Source organism: Schistocerca nitens, chromosome 9 (assembly GCF_023898315.1).
Source record: "Schistocerca nitens isolate TAMUIC-IGC-003100 chromosome 9, iqSchNite1.1, whole genome shotgun sequence".
Classification (NCBI taxonomy): Eukaryota; Metazoa; Arthropoda; class Insecta; order Orthoptera; family Acrididae; genus Schistocerca; species Schistocerca nitens.
In genome coordinates, this window is record NC_064622.1 from 423,207,461 (window position 1) to 423,234,751 (window position 27,291).

The following is a 27,291-nucleotide window of genomic DNA, read 5'->3' on the forward strand; positions in this document are numbered from 1 at the left end:
GTTACAATAAAATCTCAAAAATTTCATTTTTCAACAGGGCAGAGCACCACTGCATTGGTACCTGTACGTAACAGCATTTCTTGATAATCGTTTGCCTCAATGATGGATCAGCTGTAAGGGGCCACCAAGGTACTCTGATCTCACATCTCATATCTCCCTTCTTCTTCTTCTCCTCCTCCTCCTCAACCCCTCTTCCTCTCTCCCCCCTCCATCCCCCTCTGTTTTTTTTTTTTTTCTTTTTTTATGGGAGTGGGGGGTTGGATGGCAGCTGAGTTGTCCTATATCCCTTCAAACAACTTTGGGTGAACTCTGATGCCACACAGCAAAAGCAGTAAATGCAGTAATCCCAGACCCGTTCACAAGAGTATGGAACAAGTTTGACTCTTGTCTGAGTGTCTGCCATGATTCTGGTGGAGAGCATATTAAACATTTATGAAAAATACATGAAGACTTTCACACTAAACATAAATGGGAAAGGTACCAAATATTTGGATATGCATGTATGTAAAGGAAATACTCTTCTGAAATCAGATGGTTCTTATGAAACTAAAAATTATGTAGAGGTTAAAATTCACACCAAGTTCCTATCTTGATTCATGTAAAAGAAATAGTCTTGCAACATTAGGTAGGCTTTTTTGAGACACCCCATATTAGTGATCTGCCTCAAAATGAAAGTTAACTGTAAGACACTGATATGTGACTGAATTCTAAGCAAACAGTAATAAACTTCCAGACTACCATCACACCACAGCATCTCAGTTATGAGGGTTATCCTAAAAGTAAGGTATCCTATCTTTTAAGAAATACAAAAATGCACTTTTTTCTATGACATTTGCATTATTTGGAAGGTTGAATATCTATTTTTCTACATAATCGCCATTTCAGTTGACGTATTTTTGTAGACACTGTGACAGTTTTTGTATGCCCATGCCATACCAACTCATCACCATCAACATGTCCTCCAGGAAGTGTTGGCCATCATCTATCACCTCATTATTAGAGCTGAATAGCCTTCTGGTCAAATTTTCTTTCATCTTAGGGAACAAGTAGTAGTCACTACATGTGAAGGTAAGACAACAGGGTGTGTGGGTGATGATATTCCATTCACACTTTTGCAGTAGAGTGATCAGTTGACAGCAACATGTGGATGAGTATTGTCGTGGAGGATGCAATCACAACCATTACAAATTGGTGAGTGGTCTAATCTTAGACGGTAACTGTGGGTCATGCGGACTATTGTGAGGAGCAGTTCTCACAATTGTAGTGTTTTGTCTGAATGTCTGCCGTGATTCTGATGGAGAGCATATTAAACATTTGTGAAAAATACATGAAGACTTTCACCCTAAACATTGTGAGTGGTTGGTGGTGGTCCCTATTTGTCTGTTATTTGCAAAATTCCCCTCCCCCCCCCTCCTTACAGGCTCACAAGTTTCCTGATCATTAATGAAATGATAGCATACAGGGAAGTGTCCCTCCAGACCCATCTATACAGTTGTCTTTCATTGCTGTGTCCACAATATCATAGTGGCTGATTTCTATATGCCTCTACTCAACAGGAAGACCTTTCCTTGATTTTTTATGTTAAGGATAGTGCCATGGTGTCTACATTATTTTCTGTGTTGGGTACAGTTTCTGTATTGACTGGAGGACCTAAGAGCCTGACCAAATGAGAAATTTCTGACTAGGGCAGCTCATCATCCACTCAACTGCCCTTAAAGCAGCCCATAAATGATCAGACATGCTTGACAAATTTGCTGTTCACGGAGAGAGTGCTTGACAAGCCTGTGCGTAGATGTTAAACAGTTGAGCCTAACCCACAAACAGTTTCCCAGGCGTGGAGTGCTAAGCAGCTGGTACTGGCTGTAGGGCCGTAACTTCTGTTTCTCTCATGTATATACAGACAGACCAACAATGGAGCAAACGATTGAAAGTTAACAAAAACCCCCACTTGAAATGCAAGTTTACTGATGACAAATTCTTTTGTATGTAGAAAATTCTTACTGATACAGATAAAGGTTATACTGAACTGGCTTTAACATTGTATATGGAAAAAAAAAGATGTCAATGGACCAAGGAATGGCTGAAATTGCGAGAGAATTATACCCATGGAAATCTGCTGCCTGAAATGTTATGCACAGAACATGATCATGATGATTATAGGAACTTGCTACAAATGGATAGTCGGACTTTAATGACTTGCTGGAATTACTTCACCCTGGTATTGAGAAGAAGGGCACAGTTATGCAAAAGTCCATTCCAGCAACTCAAAATTTAAGTATTACTCCGAGTGCTGATTGATGACCTAAAATTTCAGTTCTGTACTGCACCTAGGACATTAAGTGGGACAGTTACGCAAATTAGGTATTGCAGTTTCAAAGTCTGGATTTTGTGACAGTTTCACTTTCTGTTTCTTCTTTTTGCAGATGTTTATGAGCTAACTTCTGCAATACATGTTAGATGTCTTCTTTTTTCCTTTTTGTTTGTAACGGCCGTGAATTTGTTGTTGTCTGAAGAGGTGGGCTGTGGTGAAATTGATTCCTAACATAAAAATAATCATCATTTATTTTTAGCTGCGCAATACACAAGACTGTTGGGAAAAAATTGCCAGAGATTTTGAAGTCAGATGATTTTTAATAAATGTATTGATGGTGTTGATGGGCAGCATGTAACTATAAAGAAAGCTGAACATTCTGGGTCAGAGGACTTACAGCAGCGTGCTCACGGTTGCAGCCAATGCAAACTACAGGCTGGTTATGGGCGATGTTGGGACAAATGGAAGAATCACTGATAGAAGAGTATTGAAAAGTACCCCTTTTTGGATGCTATTGCAAAACAACGAGTTACATCTGCCAAACTGCCCAACACAAACAAAAAATTTCAGTTTGTTTTTGTGGGATATGAGGCTTTTTAGCTACATCCCCATCTCCTGAAACCATATAACCAAAACATACTAAATAATGAAAATCAAGTGTATGAGTATTGTTTGTCTGGTGCAAGTTGCAGTGTGGAAAATGGTTCAAATGGCTCTGAGCACTATGGGACTTGAGGTCATCAGTCCCCTAGAATTTAGAACTACTTAAACCTAATTAACCTAAGGACATCACACACATCCATGCCCGAGGCAGGATTCGAACCTGCGACTGTAGCAGTCACGCGGTTCCAGACTGTAGCACCTAGAACTGCTCGGCCACTCCGGCCAGTGCAGTGTGGAAAATGTGTTTGGCATTCTAAAGTCAGGATTAAAAATTTTCAGATCGCCTATTACTCTGTCACCAGAGGAAACAAAAACTGTTGTACTGGATTGTTGCCAGTTACATACAGCAACTTATTATAAGACAGGATAATGGTACTTGGCTTCGAGAGGTAGATTTTGAAGATTCCAGTACAGATACTTTAATACCAGGTAACTGGCTGAATGAACACAGTGAACTAGTAGAGCTTCACAGAAGTGCAACAGGAAATGCAATATTACAAGCAAAGGAAATTAGAGAGAATTTCTGTGAATACTACAATACAGAAGCAGCAGATCCTTGGAAAGAAAAATGCTTTCAGTAAATGTAATGTGAGCCTTATATCATTAGCAATCATATTTACGTAACAATACATGAAGCACGAAATAAACATTTGATGTACAACCTTCCTCTCTCTCTCTTTCTATGGTACTTATTCCTGCTCCCCCCTCCAATTTGTCTTCCAAAAATTTAAGTTCATTGTAATACTACAGAGCTGGTGCATAAAACTTGTCTATGAAAGAATCTGACACTCTGCTTTTCCTTATTTTCCTACTTTCACATTTAGGACACATACGCAAAATACTGATTTTCTTTTTTACGCTTTCCTCTGTAACACTTCTGTTTCTGTCATTTTTCTGACAGCAAGAGTTCTTTTACTTTTGTGCATGTATTCATTGCTGTGTATTTTCCACAGCTCCAAATATTCTCTGTACAGAGAAATAAATTGTAAGGTATATTCCTTCTTAGTCACAAATCACATTTCAGAAACTGCACTATTCACTATGCATTTTCAAAAAGAAGAAACACTGATATTAACATCAATAAACACATGCAGTCATTGCCGATTAGTTAGCTAGAGGGCAAATAGCCAATCACAGCCATCAAGCATTCCTGTCAATGTACAACCATATCACACGACAGGGGTGAAATCTCATGAATCCCTATCCCATTTCTCATCATTCATGTGAGACTTGCCAAGCAGGTTCGATCGTTTATGGGCAACTTTAGATAGTGTTAAGCTGTGTGCCATGTACACTGCAATTATTAAACTTCAGTTAGATTAACTTTGTGATTGGCATTTCATTGGTGAGGGGCCAGCCAACCATAGTTTTTTCTAAAGCATCATATGCTAATTTTGTAGGTTTGTTCAGAACCTTATCAAGTGTGACTGGCTGCTTGCTGGCAACAATGGCCCTGCTGCTACACTCTGTCAGTCAAGAACCTATTTTATTCAAATTAAAAAGAAAGGAGAATTTCAAAAACATGCTCGGAAAAATGACAGTGAGTTCCAGAATGGATACCTGTTTGGGTATATCACCATTCCAAACTGTAAATATACTATGGACAATTGAAAAACAATTTTTAAAAAAGTAAAAATGTAATTGAAAATATAATTTTTATTGTGTTTTGTCATTTATAAAATCAGTTTGAGCCTTTTATTTAACCAGAACAGTGACTTAATCAAGCCCTGATTGGCAATACTAAATTCTGTCACTGCTAATCTCATTAGACATTATCATGCTTGGATCCTGGACAGTCTTGTCATCTGTCTGATTTTAAATAGCTGCTTGTAAAGCATTCAGTAATTTTATTGTATGTCAATGACTGTAACAGTGATAAGATCCTCAGTGCATATTTCATCATGAGAAAAGGACATCTCATTGAGAGTGGCATGTCGCCAGTCTCAGTGGATACAATGGGTCTCAGGATGGTTTGACAGACACCACTTATCAGCCTGATCATGGTGAACAGCATAGAGTAGTTCAATATGTCTGCCTTCCAAATTCATACAGTGTACAAATATATTCAAATCAGATCTGAACAAAGGTCTTGTAAAACTTATTAGTTCCCTAAACTCGTTCACTTACGCACTTCTTTCTGATGTAACTCCATGATATGTGATAATCATATCAATTTATCATGGAACTTAAGATCCAAAAATCTAACCAGGTTATTAAAATTAAAATTCAAACAGCTATCACTAATGTAGAGTTTGACTAATTTAAAAGACACTAAGAACCATTAAAATCTATCCAAAATGATTTCTTTTATTACATGATATCTGACAGAATATCACCAATCCTATAACGAAAATAGTGTTCATTCTGGGTGTTATAATCCCAAGTTCAATGGCAGTACTCATCAAGGGTGTAAGTAACTCTCAATTAGGAATACTGTGTGGGCTGATAGAGTAATTTTTCCACATTTTATTGTGTTCCACTTGCTATTTGTCCTTTCTTTTTGTTCACTCGTATACTGTAAGCAAAGCACTGACACACATTATGGGGGAGAAGGTGATTACCCAGGAGGAAATCCAGCACTAGCTTGATCAGGTAGCTCAACTGCAAGCAGATAAAATTGACTTGCATCAGGAGTTAGAGAGGCTGTGGGAAGAGAGCTGGGGATGATGTTCGCCTAGTATTTCCTTGCCCATCCTAGATGTTACCAATGCCACATTAGTGACTTCTTTTTTAGGTAAGGAATGCTGAAACATCATCCCATGATGATGATGATTTGGCATTTGTAGACAGCCTACATACACACAAAATTAGGAGGCTGGAATGATGAGCAATTATTGCATCGGGCGTAATACAGGATGCAAAGCCAAATCTTATGTGCTGTGAAAAGTTATGAGGTGATCATTCCTTCCAGGATATGCAAGAAGGATTACTGGAATGCTATCGGAGATAAAATACACCCAAGGTACTATTGAGAAAATTTGGATAGTACACCTCAGAGACAAGGAGTCCATAGAAAATTCTGTGGACAGAATTACTAAAACTACTATCAATACTTATGAACTTACAGACAATGATACAGTTAACGAGCCCTTCAACATGAAGCAGAACAAAGAGTGGCCAACACATTTCAACAGAGCTTTGCCTGCTGAAGTTTCCTTTAAGGTACAACCAGAGTTTCTGAAATCAATGCATGAAGCTGTCACAACTACAAAGGTTTAGGCTCAAATCGAGACAGTGATCAGTTAAAATGAGACACTCAGATTTTTATGTGAGAGGAAGGCAGGTGGACACGGCGTGGATTTCATACTCAGCTGTTAAACAAAAACAGAAACATTGCAGCAACTATGCTGCATTCCCCTTGACTGTAAGCACAGGAAACCTTTGAGGAATCAGTGGCAGATTATTGAATGATTGGCTCTGTAAGAGGAGGAATAGGCATGTTTCTTTTGAACAGGGGGTTACAGGTATCTGTGGCAAGTCAAGATGTACTTTTGAGTACAAAATTCAGACATGTCATTGTAGACTGTGGTGAAGCACATGGGGATAATGGGCACAAACTCAGTTCGGCATCAGTGAACTTAAAAACAGAAGTGAAAGATTTCCATGCTTGTATGGAATTACTTCCTCGAGATAGCAGCAGCTATGATGTATACTGCTGAAATTGATCTGAAATGCCATATAGCAGAGCTTGACTGAAATCATTCCATTTAAGTATTACTGCTGAAAATATGGAATTGCTGCCAGACACACCGATAGGCCAGTGTAGGCCACCCAAATTGCATGTCCAGTCCCTTAGCACCATCTCATGGGATATAGTAGCACAAAGTAGAACAAAACTAGTCTGGGTAAACACAGGAGCAGATTTTCAAGCCAATACCTTGGGTGCAGTGCCACCTTTACCAAACAATAAGGAACTGGACAAGATGCAACGCTTTGTGTGCTGTAATGTATGTGTGAGAGGTTGATGAGAGCCAGGTAGTGCCCTTTGGTACAAGTAATTTCAGTTCAGTAGAGGTAGAGCTGAAATGACATGAACTGGTTTACAACCTACATACATACTCCATAGTGTGGTGTATGGTGGAGGGTATTCTGTACCACCACTAGTCACTTCCTTTCCTGTTCCACTCGCAAATGGTGTAAGGGAAAAATGGCTGCCTATATGCCTCTATACCAGCCCTAACTTCTCTTGTCTTGTCTACGCTATCTTTGCATGAAATGTACATCAGTGACTGTAGAATCACTCTGGAGTTGCCTACAAATGCATTTTCTCAACATTTTTTGCAAAATTACTCTTGTCGTTCCTCCAGTGATTCTCATCCAACTTCACAAAGCAACTTCATTAACACTCACATGTAAATCTAACCTACTGGTAACAAATCTAACAGCATGTCTCTGAATTGCTCCAATGTCTTCCTTTAATATGATCTGATGGGGACAACAAACATTCAAGCAGTACTCAAGAACGGGTTGCACATGCATTTGTAGATGAGCTACACCTTTTCGATGAGTGATAACTCTTCAAATCTCTTCCAATAAACCTGTCAACCATTCACCCTCCCTACTACCATCCTTACATGTTCATTCCATTTCATATCACTTTGCAAAATTATGCCTGGATACTTAAATGACGTGACTGGGTTGAACATAACACAACTAATGCTGCATGCGAACATTAGGGGTTTGTTTCTCCTACAAATCTGTGTTGAACATTACAGGACTGGTTTTCCTATTCATCTGCATTAACTTATATTCTTCTACATGTAGATCAAGTGAACATTCATCACACCAAATAGAAATTCTGTGAGAGTCATCCTGTATCCTTCTTTAGTCATTCAATAATGATACTTTTCCATATACTACATTGTCATCAGTAAACATTTACAGATTGCTGCTTGTCCTATCTGTGAGATCATTTATGTATATAGAGAACAAGAACAGTCCTATTACACTACCCTGGGGAACTCCTTATGATACCCTTCTCTCTGACTAACACTTGCTGTCGAGGACAACATACTGGGTTCTGTAACTTAAGAAGTCTTTGAATTACTCACATATCTGGGTATATATTCGATATGCTTCCTTCATTAACAGTTTGCAGAGGGATGTTATGTCATATGCTTTTTGAAAGCATTGTTTGCAGGATATCATGTGAGAAAATAGCAAGCTGAATATTGCACAAGCATTGTTTTCTAATTTTGTGCCTATTATGGACAGAAGCTTTTCTGCCTCAAGAAAAAGTATTATATTCGAACTTAGAATATGTTCAAAAATCCGGTAGCATACTGATGTTAAGGATATGAGTCTGTAACTTTGCAGGTCCATTATTTTACCCTTCTTACATACAGGAGACATCTCCTGTATTTGGCACTTTGCGCTGGGGGAGAGATTCATGACAAATGCAATATAAGGAAGAAGTGAATGCTGCAGAGTACTCTCTGTAAAACTGAATTGAGACTCTATCCAATCCTGATAACATCTGTTTCCAACTATTTAAGTTGCTCTACACCTGGGATGGCTATTACTATATTCTCATCTGTGCAACAGTAACAATTATATGTCTGTACAGTCCTCCTGTGTGAATGTTTTCTTCCTTCTTGCTGGCTTTATTAGCTTTAGTGATCATCGTCACTATGATGACATCATGATCACCCACATCTACAGTGACACTGTTGATAAGGTAAGGTCTGTTTGTAGCTACAAGGTCTAAAATATTTCCATTGTGTGCAAGTTGTCAAACAAGCAGCTCAAGCCAGAGGAACAGGAGGAGGAAGTTTTGAATAGGGAGTTAAATATACAGTATTCAAAACAGGACAATCTGTAAATGTAGTTACACCGTGGGATTTGATTCATATTGGAGCAGATGCAGGAGAGAATGTCCAATTTGTTTCTCCACCCCAACAAAAACAAATTCCTATGGGTTGGTGGGTTGATTTGGCGGACAGGACCAAACAGTGAAGTCATTGGTCCCATCAAATTATGGAAGGATGGGGAAGGAAGTCAGTCATGCCCTTTCAAAGGAACCATCCTGGCACTTGCCTGAAAAATTTAGGGAAATCACGGAAAACCTAAATCAGGATCGCCAGGCATGCATTTGAACCGCCGTCATCCCGAATGCGAGTCCAGTGTGCTAACCAATGTGCCACCTCACTCAGTTTCCTAGGGGTATTCCTTTACTTACGCATTGGCATCTAGACAATTTGAATAGGTCTATATTAAGTGTTGTTTTGTGTTGTTATAGTTCACTGAGTGGTGACAGGGTTCCTATCACTGAACTTACTGTCAGTCAATGCTCACAAAATTGTTTAGAGGTTGTCCTAGTTTCGTCTGTATAGGCATTGCCAATAGCCTACAAATATCTCTCGGCTGATGGTTGCATCAAAACATGCTAAGAGTCACGATTTTCTTGAGGATTGTACTATATGAGGCTCCTGCTGTGGTTTTGGCACAGCGATTGGCTAAGCAATGTTTACAGGTTGTTGATAACGTCTAAACAGATGAAAACCAGTATAGCCACTGAAATTATTTGTGAACATTGCCTGAAATAAACTTAACCGTGAAATCTACTGTCCTCACTGATTCTCTCAGCCAATGTCACAGTAAAAATGACCAAATAATGGGTTTAGAAGAGTTGATTATGACCAACATTTTGACGATATAATGGGTAAAATATTTGACTCTTCATATTCAATGCACTGGTATTTCTTAAGGATGAACATCATAAAGTTGTACAACGATATTTTCTTGACAATAAGTATAAACATTAAGTTTCTACGATTTGCCTGTTAATGTATATCCTGACTCGTTCTGCATCCCTGAAGGTTCTCCTTATTGATTGAATCAACAGAACATGATGAATGAAATACAATCCTGTGCATCTATTTTCTTAATCTTTTTGTAAACAAAAGTAACCTATCCCCTTCTGTTGCACTGTACAACATGTTCATGTCTCACTAACACACGGCGTGGTTATAATTAAACTTTTGCTTCCTGACAGGAACCCATGAAAAAAACACATGAATGTAGGATAACGAAACTTTGTGGAAACACTTGTAATGACATCCGGAAGAGAAATAATGAATAAACCATTGAAAGAAACACATTTTAATTTACTCATGTGAGGGTAGCATTTGTTAACTGCATACCACGTTAACATTCCATGTTGCTAAATGTGATGACCAGCTGCAGTCATGACAGCCTGGAACCCCACTAGAGTTGCACTGTTATGACCCAAAACATCTCTGGTGGGATGTTGCCTGTATCTCCATTGCTATGATCATCTTCAACTTCCAATGTGTGTTAGTGTCCTGTTGTGAAACCCTCTCCTTCGGGTAACCCCACAGCCAGAAATCACTCGAGTTAAAATTTAGTTATCTTGGTGGCCACAGCATTCGGAATGATCAAACAATGATTTGGTTTTCTGTGAGTGGTTTACAAAGCAACTGAGTGACCTCTTAAGCAATATCAGGCAGAGCTCCACCATGCACCAAATCAGCTGAGTCCAAAGTACCGGGGATCACATGTTGGCAAAGCAGATCACAGTAACGTGCCGTTCATGTTGCATGTCCTTGGCGACCGAGTTCCTCAAAGAAAATGGACCAACCATGAACTGTGCTGTGAAGCCACACCACACAGGGACACGTTCACCAGGAAGAGCAATTGCATGAACATTATTAAGGGTGGTGATCCCCAAATGCAACAGCTGTGGTAGTTCACTGTCACCCAGTCAGTGTAAAGTGTAGTTCATCAATCCACAAAATTCCAAGACCACATGTCGTCAACTTCAATCTTTGCAAGAAACATAAGAGCAAAGTCTACTCAAATGTCTGCATGATGCATCAATAACAATTCACAACTATTTGATTTACTTTTCGAATGGTATACCATGAAATGTTCAGCTGTCACAACACAGCTCGTGCGCTGCTTACAGATTGCACATTACATCCAGCATTCTTCAACAATCTGTGGTGCAAATGACCATCTGCCTCCAGGAGCAATTCCCAAATCACCAGTTAATTCAAACATCTAAATCATGTTGTTGAACCTCAGAGTTGAAAGAAGGCATCTCTGTATTCCTTTACTATGACAATACTTCCAAAGAGCAGCAGTACTATTGCTCTTTCAATAAAACAGATTTATGAGTACTGTAAAGCAATGGTCGCATTGTGCAGAACAATGCAGACTGTCTGCAAATGTAATGCATCTGATGCTTGTGCTTCAGCCCTATGTTGCCACACTGTACCAGCAAATCATGACACTAACACTACTAACAATGCAAATCATTCCTATAAAGTCGGGTACCCATACATTAACTTGTTGTCCAAATACAATGGTTCAAGTACTGGTACCAAAAGTTTAAATATAACTGCCCTGTATAAGAAAATACCAAAAGAATGTGTCTGGAATGCAAAAGTAAGTTGAGAGTAATTTAAATCTGGGGTAGAAGTTAACAGTCTCGTCATTTGTTAAATGTAAAGTGGTGAAGAGAACATTGGTGACAAAACAAACAACATAATAGAAGTAAGCACTTAACATAGAAGACATGAGGCCACCAGCTAAAATAATTTTAAAACTTCGTCAAGATGGCTGTAGAAGCTTCATTCGCCTGCTAACTTAGAATACATACTAAAATACAGTGATAATTACATGTTGAACATGCCGTTTTCACGACAGAGTATGTTACAGCTTTGTTTGTTTTTGTTTTGGTTTTGGGGCTATGTTACAGCTTTTCTCAGTCCAGATTTAGCCTTATGCATAGTTCACTGCAACATCTACCACTAACGTCGAAATTCCGCTTTATAAACAGTGTGTGAGTAATCACATTCTTGAAATTGAAACAAAAATAGGCAGAGCACATAACAAATAAAATCACTACCTTGTCAGGGCACTTAAAATTCAACAAGGTTTTTGAACATGACTCGTCTGCTGACAGATTAATTAACGCCAAACATGCGTCTTTCGCAACGCTTGTGTTATCACTTGCAGTCAGCTTGAGCAAAGAGCCAATTATTTCTGGCACCTCAATCAGAGCTTTTCGGCCTTCATCAGTGCCGGTAAGACCTAAAATTATTAAAAAAAGACAAGTTAACACCGTTGTACATGTCCATTAATTTCAAGCATTTTGGCTTCGTGCAGAACAAGTATCACCTAATACATATTGCAGCGAAATTTTCTTCACATCTATGCGCGAGTCACTCCGTAAAAATATTGCTACCTCATTTAGCTCCTTTACATTACTGCCCATACTGAACAATTTTCTATTGGTTATGTTTACAAAATACACATGTTTTCTACCCACACAATGTATTCGCGCAAAGATATTCACACTTGACAGCAGATACTCCACAGAACACCAGCAGTGCAAGTCCCGTATTAAAGGTTGGTTGTTTGATTTGGGGGAAAGGACCAAACAGCGAGATCATCGGTCCTATCGGATTAGGGAAGGATGGGGAGGGAAGCCAGCCGTGTCCTCGAAAGAACCACCCCGGCATTTGCTTGAAGCGATTTAGGGAATCACGGTAAACCTAAAGCCGGATTCCCGCTCGCAGGTTTGAACCGTCGTCTTCACGAATACGAGTCCAATGTGCTAACCACAGCGCTGCCTCTCTCGATTCCCATGATAAAAGGCGGGTGTCCAGCCGGCAGCCGAGCTCACTCGCACAACTAATGTGACGTCATAGCAACCGTTAACAAAGTACGCCACAAATTCTACGTAGTTGCACAGCTTTCAATACGGCGTCAGCTAAAATCCAACCGAAAGTAGATTTCGCACTGGTATAAATCAGAGGCCTCAAACACATTTATAAAAGAAATTCGGAGATGAAAATATTGTCTGCAATGGCGAACAAATCAACAGCTCGCGTGTAAATATCATCTGCAGACACGCCGCTCTTACAATTTTGAATAACTAATTTTTAGTTTAGCAGCTTACCACTCCTATTTTCATTCTCTGTTTTCGTACGGCATCATATTCTGGGGTAACTCATTATTGAGTAAAATAGTGTTCATTGCACAAAAGCGTGTAATCAGAATATTTGCTGGAGCTCATCCAAGATCATCCTGCAGACACTTATTTAAAGAGCTAGAGATCTTCACTGTAGCGTCACTATATATATATATATATATATATATATATATATATATATATATATATATATATATATATGAAATTTGTTACTAACAATCCAAATGAATTCAAAAGTAATAGTAGTGTCCATGGCTACAACACTAGGAGAAAGGATGATCTTCACTACTCAAGGTTAAATCTAACTTTAGCTCAGATGGGGGGAAATTATGCTGCCACAAAAGTCTTTGGTCACTTACCTAATAGCATCAAAAGTCTGACAGATAGCCATATAGCATTTAAAAGGAAATTAAAAAAATTTCTTAATGGCAACTCCTTCTACTCATTAGATGAGTATTGGATGTAATAAGTGGGTAATTTCCCCAACCCTCACAAAAAAATTAAAAATATTAAGTGTCATGCAATATTTTGTCTAATGTAATATCTTGTATAAACACCTTTTATTAACCTGACACGTTCCACATCATTTAGAAGTGTCGTATTCATGATCTATGGAACAAGTACTAATCTAATCTAATCTCACACTTTGGAGCTATATAATCCACAATTTACAAAATGCTTGGTCTCACATACGACGAAGTTTAGACGACTCGCTTTTCTGGTTGCATACACTAAGCAGCCAGAACATTATGACCACTGATCTACTGTCGATATAAACTTGTCCAGGCGATAATACCATCACCTGGTGAGGAATGACTGCTAGTCAGACACACACGTGGTGCGTGTAGTATCGGTGAGCATGCTGTCTGTGTGTTGAATGGGGAAGGTGCTCAGTCTATCTGAGTTTGACCGTGGGCAGATTCTGATACCCTGGAGGATCGTCTCGAGCATTTCGGAAACGCACTGTGGCGAGTATCTTCAGCATGTGCTGAAACCTAGGTGAAACCACATCGGGACGTCGTGGGGTTGAGCGGCCACCCCTGAATGCAGATGTCAGACCTCATAGGCTGGGCATACTGGTAAAACAGCGCAGGTGGCGAACTGTGGTGAAACTAACATCAGACTTTAATTCTGGGAAGAGTTCAAGTGTGACTGACCATACAGTGCACCAAATAGAATCCGTCGTCTTCCAGGAGAACAGTTACATGCTACCTGTACTGCAGGACGAAACAAGCTGGCGGCGACTCCATTACGCTTAAGGAACATTCACGTGGGCATCCATGGATCCAGCAGAGCTTGTGCAAGGCGCCATGATGGCCAAGGAGTATCGTGTACAGGTTGTAGACCATGTACACCCTTTCATGACAATCATGTTTCGCAACAGCAGTGGCATTTTTCAGCAAGATAATGCGCCATATCACTAGGCCGGAAGTGTTATATTGTGGTACAAGGAACACAGTGGTGAGTTCCAATTGATGTGCTGCCCCCCCCCCCCCAACTCGCCAGATCTGAATCCAGTTACATATCTGGGATGTGACTGGACATGGTGTCAGAGCTCATCGTCCCCTTCGCGGAATTTATGAGGATTAGGAGACTTGCCTGCGCAGATGCGGTGCCAACTCGCTCCAGCGACCTACTAAGGCTTCATTGCATTTATGCCATGCTATGTCCTCACTATTATCTGTGCCAAAGGTGAACATACCGGCTATTGGGTAGGTGTTAATAACGTTCTTGCTGATCAATGTTTATTGAGTGTACTTCTTTATTCATCCAAAAATCTTTTAACACAGTGGGACACGTCACTGATTTACAAATATTACACCCCCCCTCCACCGACTGACACACACACACACACACACACACACACACACACACACACACATACATACACCCACCCACAGACACACACACACACACACACACACACTGCTGCAGAAATTCAAACATAGGTTAACATTCTTGTAGTTCCAGAAATTGCAAAAGTGTACCTGCTGACCACTGTTTCATATTTTTTAGTAATAAAATGACAACACACTGAAATGAAATGGAGTACAGCAGCAAATACTCTGACAGCTGTGACAGAATGCTCATGTTTCAAAATACTGCCAGCAGGGATCGGTCATGGAAGGATAGTGGCGCAACGCAGTACAGCTAAATTGAACTTTTTGTGTGCATGACAGAAGTTGCAACTCATAAGTTATGCCAGTAAAAACTTGCAGCTTACTCATGAAACTGCATTGCAACTAGCTGTGACGACACTTTTCTTGTGGGTGTGTGAACTCGGCTTTAAGCTCGATTTCCACGGGCATAAATTTCTTACACATGAATCCAAAATAACAGTACTGCCTGTTCTGCAGTTATAAGAACCTCAGTAAGGTCACACTCTCAGTTACAGTACCTTTTATTTCATTTAGTCACTTCGAATGATGTGGTGTTTCTCTATTACAAATAAGTGATTATAAAGAGTTACTGAATGCTAAAAAGTTGTTCCTGTCGCACTTTAAGAACAAATTGCCACTTGAGAAAGTCTTTATTTAGTTAGTTGAAGACTAAGCATATTATTCTGGCATGCCACTAACTTTTCACATGATTCTAGATCTGTTCTGTCCAATGAAACAGAATATAATAAGAGCAAATCACCAACCAACAGCTGATGAAGCTTGTAGGCGTTGATGAGGGAAGCAACATAGTGCAAGAAAGTAGAATGACTTTTGGCTTTTGTAACTTATCTAGAAGTTTGCATGACAGAGTGCAAGTTGGGTGATTCTAGGTGTAAGCTTGACTTGCGCGAGTGGTGTTGAGGTATGCATGTGTAAGAAATTCATGCCCATGAAAACCCAGATTTAGAAAGTAAATTTCCACAAATCGCTTGCAGGAGCTACATCTGCAAGTTCTTCGGATGTGGATCTGCCTCCTAATGTATCACTCTGCTGCACAGGTACTCCTTGCTAAATTAAACTCTCTTACAGTCCAGAGACATTTGTACCTGCCTTGGAGCGAAGCGATCTACATCAACAAATGAACTATTAGTGGAGGCAGTGGAGATACTCTTAACATTCAGTGACAAATACTTCCTGATAAAATTTTATATTCAAGACATGACATTTAAGGACAGCTCGGTCTATGAAAATAAAGACAGCATTTAACTTACTAGGACAGCTTTTAACAGAAGAATTAAAAATCCCTCTGTTCTGCTTTCAGCACAGAGTATCCTATCACTTCAGACATTAAGTGTTCCAGTCTATTACTTATGTTGCTGTACAATCTGGATGTACTCAGCTTTCAAGTACCGATATATTACTTTTTACAGATCACTTGTGACTTCAGACATTAAGTGTTCCAGTCTATTACTTATGTTGCTGTACAATCTGGATGTACTCAGCTTTCAAGTACCGATATATTACTTTTTACAGATCACTTGGGACAATACATTTCATAAATACAACGTCTACATCTATGTTACACAAAAGTGACCAGATTTCACCTACTTTTCTACTGATGGATTAAAAAGTTCTCAAGAGAAATAAACTAGATACGCTCATGTTTGTCACTGGCGTCTAGCCTGGAAGATATATAAATTGCCAAAGACAGTTTCTATATTCAAAGTGGACAGGGCGACTGTTTTAGAGGCCCTTAAATGTATACTTTCAACTTCACTCTCTAGGATTTTAATTGTATTAGATTCACAGAGCGTCCTCAAAAACATCGAGAATAGGACCTGGAATAACTCAACTAACCGATAAATTCTGGATGTTATTAAGGAAATTAATTGCTGTCATAAAAAGGCCAAATTATTAATCTTCAGTGGGTATAAACTTCAATAAGGTAGTGGACATCTTAGCTAAGCAAGCGATGTCATCAGGCAATATTCCTGACTACAAAATAACATATATGGATTGCATGCATAACACCAAATATTTTGCTCTACTCCAATGGCAAGAGAAGCGGAATGAATTAAAACAACAGAAAGATTGTTATTATACAGTGCTAAAGCTCAAGTAATCTTCCTACTACAGATCAAGAGGGCTTAATTGAACCATTTGATTACATCAACCTTAATTCATCTTCGTTTCAACCTTGATTTCTTCCTACTTTATTTACACTGAATTATCGTTTACAGTTCTCCTGCATGTGAGTGTAACTCTAAACAATCACATCCTGTTTTCTTGTGCCAAATATGACAATGAATGAAAGGATTTTATTAAATCGATACAGTCATCAGGTTGTCAGCTTCCACTAGCAGCTACTAAGCTGCTATCTTCTAACGACACTCATCTGTATAAAGTAACTCGAATTTCGTTAAGAAATTTGGAATAAATCTATAAGGTAGGTTGAAGTGAACTTTGGTTTATATTACTGATATGATCCTTTACAGTTTATGCCGTACCGATATTGTTATATTCTCCTACAAAAATTCTGTATTTGATGGCTAAATAGAGAACATTCTCTAATGACAAAATAAATAAATAAAAAAAATGACTTAAGTCCCCATAAGTTTCATCAAATTGCAGAGGTAGTAGCTTCCCCAAGTTACTACTGAAATGGCTCATTGAAATTTGCTACAACTACTTGCCAAATTTGCCAGTTGCCGAAAGTTTTCGAAAATTGCAGACTTTTGTGTGTACAATACGAAATTTCAGTATTGAAATTCAGGTGGACCAGTGAAAAAAACACAGTGTAAATTCATAAAGGCGAGAGCTTTCATACGTTGCGGATTTCACAATCAAGCTTAAAAACAGGATGCTTTGGAGAATACAACAGAGTTTGAAATTACACAGGTTGAAATATTTTTTAAAAATCGTAGTTTGCAGACACAGTATAGTCAATAAGGCTAAGAAATGAAAGAGCGGTCAAAGTGCAGATGACTTGTATGAGAGTTGTACCAAAAGTAAGGTTCCCATATTTTTTAATTTACACTACTGGCCATTAAAATTACTACACCACGAAGATGACGTGCTACAGATGCGAAATTTAACCAACAGGATGAAGATGCTGTGATATGCAAAAGATTAACTTTTCAGAGCATTCACACAAGGTTGGCGCCGGTGGCGACACCTACAACGTGCTGACATGAGGAAAGTTTCCAACTGATTTCTCATACACAAACAACAGTTGACCGGCGTTGCCTGGTGAAACTTTGTTGTAATGCCTCATGTAAGGAGGAGAAATGCGTACCATCACGTTACCGACTTTGATAAAGATCGGATTGTAGCCTATCGCGATTGCAGTTTATCGTATCGCGACATTGCTGCTGGCGTTGGTTGAGATCCAATGACTGTTAGCAAAATATGGAATCGGTGAGTTCAGTAGGATAATACGGAACACCGTGCTGGATCCCAACGGCCTCGTATCACTAGCAGTCGAGATGACAGGCATATTATCTGCATGGCTGTAGCGGATCGTGCACTTAATATTCCAGCCACTCCTTCCACATGCTACAACTATGTAAATTCATCTACTAGATTCCTATTCTGCTCCTATAACATACATTTATAGCTCTTATTTTATGATAGATAAAAGTGGGCTTATGTGAATAATATTGATGATTGAGAAACACATCCGCCATATTTTGTAGCTGAGGAAGCATCACCGTTTTCTTTAAATACTGACTTGCCTGTTGCTCTTACTGTGTTAAACTTAGCTTGATTAAGCACAGTCGGTTCACTGGCTTCGGTGAATAATAGTAGGTGAGAGACAATATTGTTGCTCTGAAGCATTAATGGTCCTGTAATCCTAATATTTTCACTAAAAGGCAAAAGTTTTTGTGACACTGCTGTGATGTTTGCAAAAGGGATCATTCCTAAGGGAAAACAGAATGGAGCAACATTTACTGCTTGTGAAGTAACATGGCTGAATGAAACTGGAACACTACCGTTACATAAAAACGTTTTGTTACATGAAAAATCTATGTTTTTATCTAAAACTGAAACAGCTGTTAATACAAACAGTACCCATAACTGGTGTGGTTCTTCTATTTGATTAGGTATATTAAGGGAACCACACAGTTGTTCAGGTTGAAGAAAATCGATTTTCGGTTTTCATGGTATTTCGATAGATTAATGTTTTATTTAAGTACTCTGAAAAGGATTTTGCTGAAAATTTTTTTCCAGCATTTAAAGAGCATTTTCCTACCACGTGTGATTATGTGCCATGCCCACTTTTCTGTCACTCACTTTTCTGCATATATTTTACATCTTTATACCCCATACATTGCACGTTAGGGATTTTTTTACACCCGAGTGTGTTGGGTATCCTTGGAATGCAACGGTCGGTATTCTTTTGTTTCTGCTGTTTATAAAGAACACGCTTTCAAACACACGGTTAGTTTTGTTCAAGTGTAATCGTGAGTAACTGTTATACTTACATTTGCAGTGCTTGTTTACTTGTGTTTTGTTGTGTTTATTGGAGATAACGAAACGTAAAGGCATTTTCAAGAAACGACAATTTAGAGGAAACAAGTTTAGAAAGCTTTCTGTTCAAAGAGGTTATGTCGCCTGGCAAAGATGTTTCTAATTGTAATTGTTCAACAAGTGCATCATCAAAGAAGCTCTCACCATTGCAATAGAGTTACAACGAATTTACTGTAAGTGACAAGGGATGCAGTAACATTATTATAAATTTGAGAACATTATCAGATATAATTTCTAAATTTGTACAATGTAGACAGTGTGGTGAGTCACAGAGTGCGATAATTTGTGAGAGCTGAGTCACAGAGTGTGATAATTTGTGAGGGTGCCAGTGGGAGAAAAGGCCTAGCAATTGCTTTGGATTTAATTTGCACTAAATGCTCAGATGCGATTTCATTTATGAGTTCTTCAAAACCAGATGCAAGTGGCCCTTATGAAATCAATGCTAGATTAGTTTATGCCTTACGACCCATTGGCAAGGGCAGAGCTGTAGGGAGAATATTTTGTTCAGTGATGAACTTACATCAACCACCAAATAAATTTGAAAAACTGACTGCAATATTAGAGAAAGCTGTATGTGAGGTCAGTGAGGAAAGTATGAAACTGGCTGCTAGGAAAGCAGAGGAAGAAAATGATGGATGTTCGGGTATTGCAGTTGCACTTGATGGAAGTTGGCAGAAAAGAGGACATACTTCTCTGAATGGAGTAGTGACTGCCACGAGTGTAGACAATGGTAAAGTGTTAGATGTGGAGTCAATGAACATAAAGAACACAACCGTGTGGCTAATTTTAGAGAAACAAGATGTGGTATGGAAGTTCATGGAGAGCAACAAATATTTCATCGCTCTGTAGAAACAAGAGGTGTACAGCACACCAAATATTTGGGCGATGGTGACAGTAAGGCATACAACAATGTGGTGAACTCTAAGCTGTATCGAGATGCCGTTATTATCAAAATAGAATGTGTAGGCCATGTTCAAAAACGTTTGAGAACAAGGCTGAGAAAACTAGCTGTTGATATGAGAGGAAAACAATTAGAAGATGGAAAATTGTTGACCGGACAGGTTCGGTTAACTAAAACTGAAATATAAAACTTTCAGGTATACTATGGGCAGGCAATTAGGAGAAATAAAGAAAATCTTGAGGCAATGAAGAGAGATGTTTGGGTCATATTCTTCCATACATCCTCTACTGATGATAAGCCATGTCATGGATTGTGTCCATCAGGAGAAAATTCGTGGTGCAAATACAATAGGACTCAGGCAACTGTAGATTCTAATTCTCACCAGCCTCTCCTGACCTTCTAAGGAAATGTCTGCATGGGCAGACACAGAACCTAAATGAATGTTTCAACACCATAATTTGGAATCGCCTTCCTAAAACTGTACTTGTAGGTATGCATACAATGAAACTAGAAGTTCATGATACAGTTATTACATTCAATTGTGGTAATATTGGAAAGTGTTGGGTACTGAAAAATCTGGGAATCAATCCTGGTGAAAATATCATCAATGGGCTGCAACATTGCGATAAAATGAGGATAGCCGATGCAGACAGGTCTGCATCTAATATGGCCAAGAAAGCAAGACAAACATCCAGGAAGGTGAAAAAGAAGCTGTAAGACCTGCTAGAGGCCAAAGAAGGGCCATCGTATGCAGCAGGACAGATTTAATTAACTGTAGGTCACAAATTTCAAATGTCTTTTCTTTTAAGTCAATTTCCCGCAAACTAAAATTTACAGTACATATGCCCCATTGTATCAGAAACTATCATAGATAAATGAATGAAATTTTCAGAGACTTTGCATAACATAGTGGTGGTGGTTAGTGTTTAACGTCCCATCGACAACGAGGTCATTAGAGACGGAGCGCTAGCTCGGGTTAGGGAAGGATTGGGAAGGAAATCGGCCGTGCCCTTTCAAAGGAACCATCCTGGCATTTGCCTGAAACGATTTAGGGAAATCACGGAAAACCTAAATCAGGATGGCCGGAGATGGGATTGAACCGTCGTCCTCCCGAATGCGAGTCCAGTGTGCTAACCACTGCGCCATCTCGCTCGGTGCATAACATAAAAAGCCACCTATGGTACAACATTGATTAATATTCCCCATTAGGAAGTTCACAAAAAAATATTTTCTGCAGAAAAACTTAATATTTTTTGTTAATAAATTTAAAAAAGTATTTCTTAAAAACTATAAAATGGTAAAGTAGATTTTAGTACAGTTGACTCTATTAGCATCATGTAACATACGGTAAAAATATTATGGTCCTGCATCAAATAGTTTTTTCAGCAATGGGTCAAATAATTGCCTAAATTAACATGGGTTAGAAAGGCATTACTGAATAAAACGAAACAATTCTTCGATTTGGTTAGGTGTATTAAGCCACGCTAAATTCAACGAAACAGTCCTTTCCACTACTGCAATAATTGTAACACATGCCAGATAAATAAGACTATTTTGGCACAAATCATCATTTCAGTATGCCTGATGTACATAAATAACACGATGGAATTCATGAAGTCCTGAAATCAAATGCATTCCACTACAAATAAACAGTATTATTTTAGAAAACAGAGAAATAGTCTTACTTGTCCGTCATATGCTCCAATTTCTCACATACAAGATTGAAAAGACGACATACAGCTACCTTTGATAAGCGAAATATGGATATAACTCGGAATCGTCGTCGTCCCACTTTTTTCTCCCTCCTCATTTTTGTGAAGAGTTCAGACAAAATCTCGTCACTGCTGTCTGCAACTGCATGTGTCACTATTCTTGCCATCTTCAAATCTTGCTAACTGGCCAAAAATTATCCCGAGTTTATTCTCCGGTTAAGCATTATTCCATTTTTGTACAAAGTCTTATTACGGAAATAGATCGTAATAGGCTGCTAACTTGAGACTCTACAACTGGCCCATAGGACGATAATGTCTTAGCAGTGATAGGCAGTTCTTGTCAAGCTCTTCACTAGCACTAACTATAGCCCACGTCACATAGAGAGTGGGCAAACGAAGTCCATGTTGCCGAACTGTGTTGCTGCGTATCACGGTAATATATATATATATATATATATATATATATATATATATATATATATATATATATATGTGTGTGTGTGTGTGTGTGTGTGTGTGTGTGTGTGTGTGTGTGCGTGTGTGGCCACTTATCATTGTATATTATATATTTTTATAATTATATTTTGTGATTTTGGTTGGGGTGTCTTTAAATATTGTGGGCTAGCATGAGACTTTTAATTAACTTATACCGCGATAACACTCGTAGGAACATTTTATAATAAAAATGTAATACACTACAAAATAAACTTCAAACTGAAACCGAAGTCATTATATCTGTTTGACAACTGCTTCTATTCCATATAACTTTTTAAATGTGTATAATGCGCATGTGAGCGTGTTTCACTGCAACTCGATGTGAATCACTGCGCGTAAAAAAGAATTACTGGTAGGAAAGACTAGTGCAAAATACTATCATAAAAATTGCCAGTATGTTATCATATACTGCAGTTTTTGACGACTTTATCCAGCCACATTTTCGCGACCAATTAGAGCATACAACACGCTGGGAAAAGCTTATCTACTCCTTGGGCAATGTGTTGACCGTTATAGTCTGAATATATCATAGGCTACATATTCCTAATGAATAAAAATTAGGAAATTCTCGTATACAATGCATGCTGTTGATATGTTCACAAAAACGTTTTTAAACCATGGGTCTTTAAAATCAAAGAAAATCTTTACTTCACTTTGTTTCAACGTCTAAATCATAATAGCATCTGCTATCCAAGCCCAAACAATCTGATTGTAAATTTAGTATGATAGGCTCACGGCTTTTATCCATCTTCACCTCCCTGTCAACGTCTTATTTCTGGAACTTTCCAGCATGCTGCACACTGTGTGGCCCTCTGGAAGGAGATGCTGTCTACTGCTTCATGCACAAGCATTTCAGTGTCTTATCTTGAATTGTTTTTTTTTTATCCCTCACGTAGCATATAACCTGTGAGCAAATGAATTCTATTCTCTCGGATTGTACTGACAATGAATGTAGATAAATGCAAAACTGTGTGACCACACTCATATACTACAAGGAAGTCAAGTTTGTACATTCCGTCGCGTGAATTTTATAAATTAATGAGCTGTAGGAGTTCAGCACAAGTCTGGCTCATATTGTCCAGCATATTTTTATTTTTCAGCCAGACCACTATATCCCCTTTCCTTGTGCTCGTACTTGGTCATTTCTCTGCACCAGCTGAACGATAACTGGCATGATAATTACAATGACCGTCTTCGAAGCAAGGTCTACATCTACATGGATACACTGCAAATCATATTTAAGTGCCTGGTAGAGGGTTCATGGTAAGAATTGTTCAGTGAACCACTTCTTGAAAGTGACAGTGTTCATTTTCGAATGGCAGCCACTACTGTTTTTCTTGCATCTAAATGCGAGTTTACTTTCAGGAACCAAATCAGAAGAAGAGCGCGAATAAGTGTCTGAGAACCTTTTCCTATGGGAACTTTAAAACCGCCAGTATCATCATTCAATTGCCAGCAGGTGTTCATGGAATGATACCGATTCACCCATGTTTCATCAAGATAATACACCGTACAACTACCACCTCCTCTTCTATCGTGGCTAGTGCTTCTTCTATGTCACTTCTTTCAATTAAAAAATCTCTTCTTAACATATTTGAAACCAGTGTCTTTTAAAATTCTTTGCATTGACGAAGTGCCACCTTTGAAGCCAATTTACTTAGGCATAATTGTAACAAGTTTTTGTGATGTTAGGTATTCCCTTCTTATATACATTTCAAACACAGAACGCTTTGTCAAAGCCATCTATTTGTGTTACAGGTTTCTTGCGATTTCGATGCTTTCCAGGCGACACGAAAACAAAATTTCCTGCAGTTTCTACAGTTCCAACACTTTTCTTCACTATTCTCTCTAGATTTAACTTAATGACACGTGCTTCTGCAGTTCGTTCTTGAGTTTTCAAAATGTCAAAAATAGAAGTATCACTTTCAGATTCACATTTGAAAAAGTTATAAAGGCCGGACACAAACGTCCTCGACTGCTCGTGAAGCATCTACATCTACATCTGCATCGACATGATTACTCTGCAATTCACAAGTAAGTGCCTGGCAGAGTGTTCATCGAACCTCTTTCCAGCTATTTCTCTACTGTTCCACTCTCTAATAGCGCGCGGGAAACACGAACACTTTAATCTTCCCGTGTGAGCTCTAATTTCTCTCATTTTCTTGTGACGATAATTCCTTCCTATGTAGGTGGGCGCCAAAAAAGTATTTTCACACTCTGAGGAGAAAGTTGGAGACTGAAATATCATGAGAAGATCCTGCCAAAACGAAAAACGTCTTTGTTTCAACGACTGCCACTCCAGTTTGCGTATCGGATCGGTGGCAGGCTCTCCCCTAATTTATATATCTTTAACATATTGCAGCGTGTCAGCAACTGTGAAATGTATAGCAAATAAACAATTTTTTCAGCCTTCAGTTGCAAGGTAATTTTACTCGTTTACCTAGGTTTCGATTCCAGTAATGGAATCTTCTTCAGAACAAAAAATTAAATTATTTTGTGAGCCAAACACTGTTCTTTATTGTTTCAATTTTTAATCTGTGACATGGCCAGTGTTTGGCTCACAAAATAATTTAATTTTTTGTTCTGAAGAAGATTCCATTTCTGGAATCGAAACCTAGGTAAACGAGTAAAATTACCTTGCAACTGAAGGCTGAAAAAATTGTTTATCTCCCCTAATTCGCTACAATATAAAACGAGCTGCCCATTTTTGGACAATCCTATCTGTTGTGGATCCCACACTGGACAGCAATACTCCAGAAGATGGCAGAAAAACGTGGTGCAAGTAGTTTCTTTAATACAGCTGTTGCATTTTCTAAGTGTTCTACCAATAAATCGCAATCTCTGATTTGCTTTCCACGCAATGTTATCCACGTGATCATTGCAACTTAAGTTATTCGTAATTGTAATCTTAGTATGTAGTTAGTATGTAGTTCAATTTATATTTGTGCATTTTGTCCTGTAAACCGAAATTTAGTGGATTCCTTTTCGTACTCATGTGAGTGACTTCAGACTTTTCATTATTTAGAGTCAATTGCCACTTTTCTCATCATACAGATATGATGTCTAAGTCCTTTTGTAATTTGTTTTAATCATCTGCTGACTGTATAAGATGGTAAATCACAGCATCATCTGCAAACAGTCTAAGATGGCTGCTCAGATTGTCTCCTAAAACGTTTATTAGATCAGGAGCAGAGGAGAATCTACAACACTTCCTTGCAAATGCCAGATATGACTTCTGTTTTAGTCGATGATTTTCTGTCGATTACTGCTTATTGTGACCTTCCTGACAAGAAATCACGAATCCAGTCGCTTAACTAAGACGATACTCCATAGGCACGTAATAAAGTTGCTTGTGAGGAACTTCACGATTATTGCTGTCACCTGAAATATTAAATTGGAAATCACACTGCAACGTTTACAGATACACATTCACAGCTACTCTGCTGCAAGAAAGTAACATCGACATCTACATGAATAATTCGTTCGCTCTGCAAATGAAACTTTATCGTCGCAAAATATGGTAACAGTGCAGAATGTGGGAGAAGGATTCTTGCAGTCTAATTTGTAACTCGAGGCCATCCGCTCAGAAAGAGAATAAATCTTATTGGCTGCTAGCAGTTAGTAGTGGGGGATGCACAGAACAGCTGAAAATAGGGTCACCATCCTACATGCCGCGAACTATAGTCTCAGGTCCAATCAACTAGCTTTTTCCGTGTTTATTTGTTAGTAACAGTGGCGTAGCATGAGGGGAGACTTTGAGACTTAGTCTCTCCTGTATTCGCGCTTAAAAAAGATGCAATAGTAATTCATAACAAAGATATAAACAACTTTATACTAAGAGCACTAAATGTTTGAAGGCATCAGTTCTGTAGCCCGCGCCGCCGCACCCTGAGTATTGGTGTATCTGCCTGCTTGAGACTCGACTGCTCTCAGTCTCTACCTCCCTTCCCTTACCTGGCTGTGTGCGCCAATGCTTTAGTGGCATTCTCGGCTCCCCTCCACATTCCCTCTTCCACGAAGGCCGGTGCGCTGCACTTGCTAGCAGGTATCGAGACTAGCCTCTGCCGCCTCTATGCTGGCTTTTAACACGGAAGTGAACAGTCGCGCGATTTGTGTTCATAGTCATTCTTGTGTGATTTTAGTGCATATTTTCGTTGTGTCGCCAACATGAATGAGCCAGCAACTGAACACCTTATAGAATTTTTATTAAAAACGCCTTTTTCTATATTAACGTACGAAAAAGTGCGAATTGAAGGACAAACGACCTGCTCCTATACGCAGTGTAGTTTTAAGTGAAGCCAAACAAAAACGCACTTTTCAGACAGCCTGATACGAAAAGTATGCTTGGCAGACTGCGAATGCAGTTAATAACAGATTATTTTGTTATATATGTCTTCTGTTTGGTGGTGAAAAAGATTCAATGAGGGTATTTGTACAATAAAGAACTTTGACAGGAAAGCACAAAAGCATCAGATATCAAGACGTCACCTGCAGAACAAAGTATCATTTCAGTTACTGGGCTAAAAAGTAGAATGAGAACGCCCTTTCTGAAGCCGCTCGTCTGATAGCAATAAAATACAACACACAAGTTGCATCCAGCAGGAGAGTATTGGCTCGTCTTACTCAGGCAATTGTATTACATTGTAAACAAGAACTAGCCTTTCGCGGCCATCGAGAAGACGAATCCTTCAGCAACAAAGGTAACTATCTGCAATTGTTGGATTTACTAGCTCAAGGAGAGCAGTTAATCCGAGACCATCTGTCATCATCTTCAACCTTTAAAGGAACTTCTCCAGATATACAGAATGATGTAATAGAACTGATAACTCTGGCAGTTA

General features: G+C 38.8%; 1 protein-coding gene across 1 annotated transcript in view; it reads right to left on the reverse strand.

Moving 5' to 3' along the window:
- LOC126203688 (protein HGH1 homolog) overlaps positions 1 to 12,302 on the reverse strand; it is a 71,428-nt gene extending 59,126 nt beyond the window's left edge. The window contains exons 1-2 of the mRNA XM_049938057.1: positions 12,119 to 12,302; positions 11,847 to 12,031 (exon numbers count right to left, since the gene is read on the reverse strand). Coding sequence (XP_049794014.1) covers positions 11,847 to 12,031; positions 12,119 to 12,215 — 282 coding nt within the window. The 5' untranslated portion in view covers positions 12,216 to 12,302. The remainder of the gene's footprint in view (positions 1 to 11,846; positions 12,032 to 12,118) is intronic.
- Between the last annotated feature and the right edge of the window lie 14,989 nt (positions 12,303 to 27,291).